Here is an 8,600-nt window from a genome sequence, read left to right as displayed (position 1 = left end):
TGTGTGCTCTGAGCTTGAAAATTTTCTTACTATGTCCCCGCTGTGTATTTGCCGGGTCAACGGTGAAAAACCTGTTTTCCAAGCTTTGTTCAAACAGAGCATAAGTAAGGATTAGGTCCTTTCGGAGGCGACGGTACTCCAGGGGAAAGAGATCAAGCATCGCGTATCGCGTTTCGTAGCCCACGGATTTGAGGCCCGCAACCATTCTCGTAGCGGTCCGCCTGACACGCTCAATGAGGGTGACGTCTTTCGTGCGTCCTGAGTAGACAACTTGGTTGGCATACTCCAGGAACGGTCTGACGTAGGCCCCATAGGGTATCTGGAAGTCCATGCGAGTAATACGGGAGAAGGTGCGTCGGATCATCCGTAAATGGTGAATGCCTTTTGAGCCGATTTCTCATGGTGCAGTGAGAAGGACAAGTTTGAGAAGACTCAGATGCCCAAACCCTTTTTGGCATCCATCCTCGTGATATTTTCTGGTCCCTTTTCACCTCCAAGCGACATATGGACGCACTTTCATCATTTAGAGGAAGGTGCCAGTCCAGCGATCACTGCTTGGCAGCGTCTACATCCATTTGGAGGGCACTGGCATTGGAACTCCAGGATTTCAAGTCGTGGAGAAAATATGGGTTATAATGAAGCTAAGTGAAACCAGTGGTTCTTAGGAGCGTGAATAGGTTTGTTAAAATTTATGGTTGCTCGCCGTCCGTTGGTACAACATAAACCCGGATGGCCGAGGTGGAGGGAATGGGCAAATTTGTGAACGAGACAAAACGACAACGCACCTGGAAAGTCAGTATTTGGGGAATTGGCATAAATTTACCAGATTTAGATGGTTTTTTGCGCAAATAGTCCACCTGTCCAGAGAATAGCAGCAGTATAATGGAATGAGTACCCGTCATCATTTTGGGTGTGACAGTCATCGTAGCACCATCGCTACATCAAATATCCCTGAAAGGCCTTGCGCGCGGATGCTTCAGGTGGACCATTTACGGTAAATAAATTCATGTGTACGAAGAGAATGAATGCGGAATATGAGTATGACCCCATGCCGTGGTTCGGTAGGGCGCACTTTAAAATATCATGGAAGTGGACCATTTACGTTCGGTAAATTCATGTGTACGAAGAGAATGAATGCGGAATATGAGTATGACCCCATGCCGTGGTTCGGTAGGGCGCACTTTAAAATCTCTATCATGGAAACGGATGGCTTTCTGGCAGGCATTTGGGGATGTACCGAAAACTTAGAGGAGCAGGTTAAAACATAGAAGAGGTTTATTAAACAGGTGGCTGCGGAATCGGTTCAATAGTGAAAAGTTCCGAAACGAAAACGGTTCGCTACCACCAGTGATAGTAGTGCAGAGAGTGATTAGGTAGCTAAAGAACACGCAGAATGTAGTGTACAACTAATTATGGAGAAAAATGAGGTGGGGGAAAAAGCGAGGGTCTTGGTTGTTCTGTATGTCCACACGATGAGATGGTCTCCATGCGACGCATTCATAGCCACAAAAAGGGTACAATTTCTGTGGAAGGAAATGCTTTCGAGTCGTTGCTTTCAGTTTTTATCGGTTGGCTTGCAGGTGAGGAAAATTTGCTGTAGCTGGTGTTTTGGATTCCTGAGGGGGACCTTTGGGAAATATGCTTTACCCGCAATATCATCAAGTCAATGACACTGGCACACAAGAACGACTATTATTTATTTTTTTGAATAAAACCCCGTCTGAGAAACCGGAGATGTGTATCTCACCCGCGTCAGCATATATATCACCAGAGGCAACACACCAGGATGAATATCCTTTCCTTATATACCCAACTATTGCATAATTTTTTAGCCCCCTTGCATTTTATCAGATATACAGGATGAGGAACCATTTGATAGACTTTATCTCGGCTTATGTGTCAATGAACGCTAGCTACTAGACATTTCATCCTTTCGGATAAAAAACAGAAAAGTAATGCATTATGGTAAGACTAAGTAGGTACTTGACAGGCAACTGAAATTTTAACCATTCAGAGATTGTATGATGTGCTAACTTAGTCCTGCTTGTTTCGTCTACTTGAAAATCAGACGCATTCAACTGTGAACATGTGCAGGAACCGTGACGGCTAACAACACAACTAGGCGCTGTCATTCGTTTTTTGGAGCTCACGCGTGTCTGACCTAGTGGAAATTTTGAGGCAATGCTGACCACACTCGTTCAACACAGTACTTCGAGTATCACTCACTAGGTACCGCGCAGGCCCACTACCATCCCTTCCGATTCGGTAATCACCAACAAAATGCGCTTCGTTGATCGGGTGTTAATTATCGCTCCACCAAGACATGGTGACCACTGTGTGCTAACCTTTGATTGCTGCCACTGGGCCAGAAATCTCGAACCTCAAACGCTGCTTTGCAGACACCTGAAGAAAGCACATCCTTCCTAGATACGTTACACTGAAATTAGCTTCATTAGAAGAGTTATAGAGGACTATTGTCCAGAAAGTTCACGGGGCTGACGCCATGTTCGTCCCAGAAAACCAGCACGTAATCGGACGGGCCCTAAGTTACATAAGAGGATTCGGCGCTTTCTGGACTATTTTAAAAGACAGTTGACTGCGCGAGACACAGAAGATGAGCTGGCACTTCGTAAAATGCGAAAGCGCTGTAAATAAGAAATCATACAATGGAATACAATGGAATACAAACCATACAATAGATTATACTAAACAAGCGACCATTCTAGAAATTGCTCGGAAGAACGCAAATGTGATGTTCAAATACATGAGACATCGCCACGGAAATTAGCTATCCACGTTTTCGTGGAGGGACTGGAGTGGGGAACCCAACCCACGGGTGACCCAACGGTGGTATCTTAAATGTACGGAGAACACTTTGGAGGTACATAATCAGATTCAACGTCCTCGTCACACCAGGTGCTGTCAAAGCGTAACCACGAGCGGCCTTAAACCGACTTGGTCTTCACCTTTGAGGACATTCATCAACCCTTGCACAAGATCAACCCCTTCTGAGCTTTGGAGCCCGACAGGGTTCATCCAAGGATTCTGAAGGAAACGTCTTAATACTGTCGAAATATTTCTACCGGATGTTTCGTCAGTCGTTTGACGAAGACCAGCTTCTCTCCGCCTGGAAGGAGGCTCCAATCTACAAAGCTGGCGACGGACTATCGCCCAGAAACTACATGTCTATTACGCTCACTAACACACCGTGAATAGTGATTGAAAACTTTTGAAAGCAGGCCATCCTAGGTCACAATACTTCCGAAAACTTGATATCACCAGTTCAACACGGGCTTCTCCCAAACCGTTCTTGCGTGACGAAGACGCTCGTATTTACGGACAGCTTAACCCAAGCCAAGGATGAGTGACTCAAACCAGACGCCATATTTTTCGACTTCTCAAAAGTTTTTGATGAAGTCCCACACGTCCCGTCGCTCCACAAACTCGAGTCTTACGAACTTCAAGGGGAAGTTCTACGTTTGATTAAGGCGTTCCTATCAGAGAGAATATTCCGTTTGAAATTAGGCTTAACCTATTCCTTTTCGGCACCGGTCTCCGTTGAAGCTCTTTAAAGCATTGCTTTGGGACCACTGCTGTTTCTGATATACGTGGACGACATAGATTTTCTTTCAAGTCCGCGTCCACTTTTCGCGAACGATTTGATATCCTGGCACTCTGAGGCTAATGCCCCCCCAAACAGATGTAGACGCTGCAAAGCATTAGTTGTTGGACTGGCACCTTCATCTGAATAACGAAAATTACGTCCATAAGTCATTCGGGGGAGACTCAATATCTGACGTGGTGAGAATGGATCAGAAGGAATCACGAGGATAGATACCCAAAAGGATTTGCGTATTTGGCTATCTTCAAACATTTGTTTCTCGCAGCACCATGAGAAATCGGCTCAAAGAACATTTTCTGTTGAACGGATGATTCAGTAGACTTTCTCCCGTATTACTTGTGTGAACTTCCAAGTCCTTCATGAAGCCTACGTCAGACAGCTTTTTGGATATGTCAGGATGCAAGAAGGATGTAATCCTTATCAAGCATGTCCAACGAGCTTCTACTAAAATGGTTGTGAGCCTCAAGCCTGTGGACTATGAAATGTATTCCGCAGTGCTTGACCTCTTTCCCATTGAGCAGCGTCACCTAAAAAAATCCCAATACCAAATAATGCCCTGTTTGAACGAGGTTTGGGCAACAGTTTTTTCGCCGTCGTCCCAACTAACACACGATGGGCACATGGTACAAGCTTTTTTGGGCTCAGAACGCGCACTTTTATTAAGCAACTTTTTTATCATTTCGGGTGTTTGCGGCGTGGAATAACTTTTGTCCGAAAGTTGTCCAAGCAACACCTAGTGCCAAGTTCGAAGCACTATTTGATGCTCTCTATGCAAAACCTCGCGCTATCGAGCTAATAGCCCTTCGTGGAGAACTTAAAAAGGAATGCTACATTCTTTTTTTCTTTTGTGAGTTTCAGGTGAACGGCAGCCGCCTAACGACAAGAACAAAACCGATCCGAGAAACTGGGGTGTGAGCCTCCATCCTGTGTATTAGTCAATGAATCCGTGAAACAGTCTCAGAAAAAATTCTTTTAACGACGTTGCAGTTATGACCAACGTTAGAACACGACATTCGTTGGCGAGCCATAGATTCACAAATAGTTATAACCACCAGCCGGTCATGTTCTTCTATGTCGTTAAAGATCACATTCTAGGCTTTCGTTAACCCCAGTTATCAGCCTAAATGGCTAAGGGGAGCATGAAGCGATATTGCCACATGTTAGATATTAGTTTGCATTTATGTGTTCGCCTATGTTCACCATTCCTAAGCCAAGTGTTTGTCAGATGACCTCATTAGACATAAAATCGGGGCTTTTGGAGACCTGTGTGGGGAGTGAAAGGGCAAGTTGGTAATCCTCAATTGTATCTATACGGTACAGAAGTTATCTGTCCACTCAGGAAGGTACGTAATCTTGTCGCTCTTTATCATCGGCTTAGAAATATTTTTCTTACTTTGAAAACACCAGAAGCCAACCCACGCGCAATATGCAGTGTGAAATCACGTCCTCTGTGTTACAAGCATTATCCGTCCAACCTACGCTTGTTGAAACTGATCTTGATCAGCACTGAGTACTGGCCTTAGTAATACGGGCTGTCTCAGATGTAATACCACAGCAGGCGTTCAATTTCAGCAACCCTTTTGCAATTAAATTGTAACTACATGTAATGAAAATTGGTTTCAGCCACAAAGGCCGTTGCATCTGATGTTACAGTGCGCCATGAGCCCCAAGTTTCTAACGAGGTGAGACTTTGAGATGCTCTCCCATACGACTGAAATGTCTTTGAACCCAAGTACGCTAAGAATCAATCCTCAGTTCTGGTTGTGGAGTGGTTAACCGGCTCCTACATATGTGCGTCACCTGCTTCTTTTTCCTACTGTTGCATCAGTAGCATTGCTGTCAGGCTTGTGACTCACAATTCAGATGTGCACTGATGACCTGTAAGTACATAAGCATCTAGGAACAGGATTTTGGCGCAAACAGGGAAGCGTAAGCAAATCTCCCATCAGAAAAACCCCTGTAGTTGGAGTTTTCCCGGTGGTTATAAACCACATCTGGTGGAAATAACCTCAGGAATTATCAAGGGGAAAGAACAGGCGTTTCCAAATGGTGGTGGAGCCGGAATGATATGCGACAGTGTAGCTCAAGCTTACGCGCTGTGTGAAATCCACATGGACCAGTTTAGGTGCAAGAACTGTACTCGGAAAAGTATTCAGCGCGCACTCGATGGGAATAACTTCCTGGAATCCGGACGCTCACTTTACATTGATGGAGAGCTTTGAGCCAAGGCCAACTATCATGTTGGACTAATAATGGTACCCTGGTTGCCAACTGACATGATCCGACAGTTTATTTGAGCTTGTGCGGCAGTTGGCAGCATGTTTTTTTAGCTTCATTATCTGTGTATGTCCAAAAACGTCTACGAATCCTTCGTTAGCTCTGCTTCTTGGATTTTCCTCTTTTAAACATAAACAGTTGTTTCAAGCGTCTTGTAGCCAGTTTTTTGTAAGATGTTATCCGGAATATCTTTGTTCAACTTCTTCAAGTGATGTACCCATTTTGCATTCCGTTATGTCAGCTATAGTACCCGTTTAGACATCACCTGTTATCACTGTCTGGGTATTCCTTGGTTGACGAGTGATTCTCCACACAAGAAGCAACCGCAATAAATCGTGATTGGTGCCTTGATGAACTCAATCCAGCATACCCTGGATCAAGCACGCAAATATTCACCACCCAGCCGAAAAACGATGTCCCCAATGTTTGTTAGAAAATGTTCGAAAGCAAACTGTCAAGTTCAGTAAGCACATCAGGGACCACCTGATCTACAAACGAAGTTTCAGCATCGGTAGAAGTCCAACAATATTGATACACTTCTTAATTTGAACACTAAAGATAGTCGTTCGGATACGAGCTGACAGAAACAAGGTCCTTTTATCTTCATTCTCCCCAACATTTTTCACCAAAGCTGTTTTCCTTTTGTCGCATCTAGGGGAGAGTACTAGCCCGGCAGTACCCATGACAGAATTTGAATGGTATGAAAAACAAACAGTAAGAGGATGTTCAAAATGATTGGCTCTTGGTATTATTGGTTACATCACTTCAAATGTAGACTGCAGTTCCGTTCGCGTACAGAGCTGTTATAGAATTGATCGCAATGTGCAACAGAGGAAAGTACCTCTCAGCACACTACTGAGAATGTTAAAAGCAGGTTTCTGCCTCATTTTTAAATAGATGACTATGATTAAACTGAGCAACGACAATTCGTTCATAGTGAAACCATAAATTCACCAAAAACATATCCACTATTCCTCACTGGATGGGACAAGTCATTGCCCAACATCCTGCTCAAGGTCAGCGAAGCCTGGTAATCATTATGATTTATATACGTTAGCCAAACAGTAGATAGGACTTTTTTGAAGTCTGTTGGCGTGGTGATGTATATCACGATGAACAGCACAAACACGAACGCTAAAAAAATTCGTGTACATTGTGAGGCACTGCCGTCTCTGAAACTATAAAGCGACCTAGTTTGGTTGGCTGGAAATGGCTCTGCCAATGTATTGCATGTCTGGAGCTGATGTGCGCACAAATGGGAGGGGTTTTATTTTACAAAATCCAGCACGAGTGACGTCGGAGACTTGTAGGCCTACATATGGAGACCTTCCTTGTGAAAAATGACTAACTTTGTTGGTTACGAGTTTACACCATACGACTAATTTTATGGAGGCAAATCTGTCCACGGCCGCTAAAATGTAAATCTAGGTGTAGACCAAGTACACAATTCAAAACATTACTGGCTTGATCGAACATAGTGGTGACATTGGAAGTTCCAACCAGGAAGTCACCGTCAGTTAATGACGTCACGTAAAAGAAACAGCAATACATGAACGTAGCAGGAAGCAACGGCAGCACTGGTTGATTCATCAGAAGCATGAAATACCAAAATCGGGCAACATGCTCATGTGGAACGCTTTAGGTAACTTAGTTTGTGACATCAAACACAATCGTGCCCTCCAATGGTCAACGCAACAGCACTCCAATACTCCCGGAAGCTTCTTCGCTGTGGGACTGATCAGTTTAGGGAAATTATTGACTGAGCGCCGAGGAAGAATAAGAAGTCGGGTGCTTGTCCAACGGTTGTTTGCAAACTTTTGTTGACAGGGCAAGTCCGCGAACCAAACAACGGAAAAAGTGCCAGAGAACCACCGGTGAACGGTGCTTGCCCGATCACTAATCTCCGGAATCGGTCATGGGTTTCCTAAACGATCAAACCTAAAATCACTCGCAGGTGACAGTTCAATGTTTGATGCTAAGTTAGTTCGTCCACTTTGAGCACAACTTCGAAGTGTGACTCGCAAGTGTTGTCACCATGATCATTGTGTAAGTTTTTTGTCAAAAACGTACCTAAATCTCTTCTTACTCACGGATACTATACGATTTACGGCCTGGCAAAATCTGCTGAGGCCTAGTCTACTTTGGAATACAGTCAGACACAAGATATCTTGATTACCGACCTACGAAAATTTAGTGGTGCGATTCAACTATACCAACTCCGTTTTTTGGCGCCAGAAAAGCCGGGTGTAAAAAGGCGGACATGACACTTACTGGAACCAATTTTAATAAAAATAATTGGTCTATTTGCCAAATTCTAGGGAATATGCAATAGAGAAATGATCGGATTGATTCATAATCGGTTGTTGAGTTGGCTGTTAATAATGCACTGGTTTTTGTGAGATCTTACGATTTACCCAGTTTTTCGGTGCAGTTCGATCAACTTTTTTTCGAGTCTTCGTTCTCTCTGGTACCTTTTTCACTGCGCAATATTATCGGCCCGGTAGAATCTCCTTGTGTCAAAGCGAGCGGGGTACTGCGATGCACTTTGTTGTGCTGGACAGTGTGTAAGTGTCGGCAACATTTTTTGATGTCAAATCTCCCAATGAAGTTTTCAGGAGCTAGAGCAGAACTGACCAGAGGACTATTGGGATTTATCTAAGTTTATGTGGAATGTATTTCACCCTAAAATTTTTTCATATCT

The 8,600-nt window shown here is 44.0% G+C and overlaps 1 protein-coding gene across 1 annotated transcript in view; it reads right to left on the bottom strand.

The window, feature by feature from the left end:
* Nucleotides 1-364, bottom strand: part of T265_11038 (hypothetical protein) — a gene marked incomplete at both ends in the record, with an annotated part of 5,002 nt that extends 4,638 nt beyond the window's left edge. The window contains one exon of the mRNA XM_009177582.1: nt 31-364. Within this exon, the coding sequence (XP_009175846.1) occupies nt 31-364 (334 nt within the window). The remainder of the gene's footprint in view (nt 1-30) is intronic.
* Between the last annotated feature and the right edge of the window lie 8,236 nt (nt 365-8,600).

This window comes from Opisthorchis viverrini (genome assembly GCF_000715545.1).
Source record: "Opisthorchis viverrini unplaced genomic scaffold opera_v5_435, whole genome shotgun sequence".
Classification (NCBI taxonomy): domain Eukaryota; kingdom Metazoa; phylum Platyhelminthes; class Trematoda; order Opisthorchiida; family Opisthorchiidae; genus Opisthorchis; species Opisthorchis viverrini.
The sequence above is the reverse complement of the archived record's forward strand: the minus strand, read 5'-3'. Positions and strand labels throughout refer to the sequence as shown.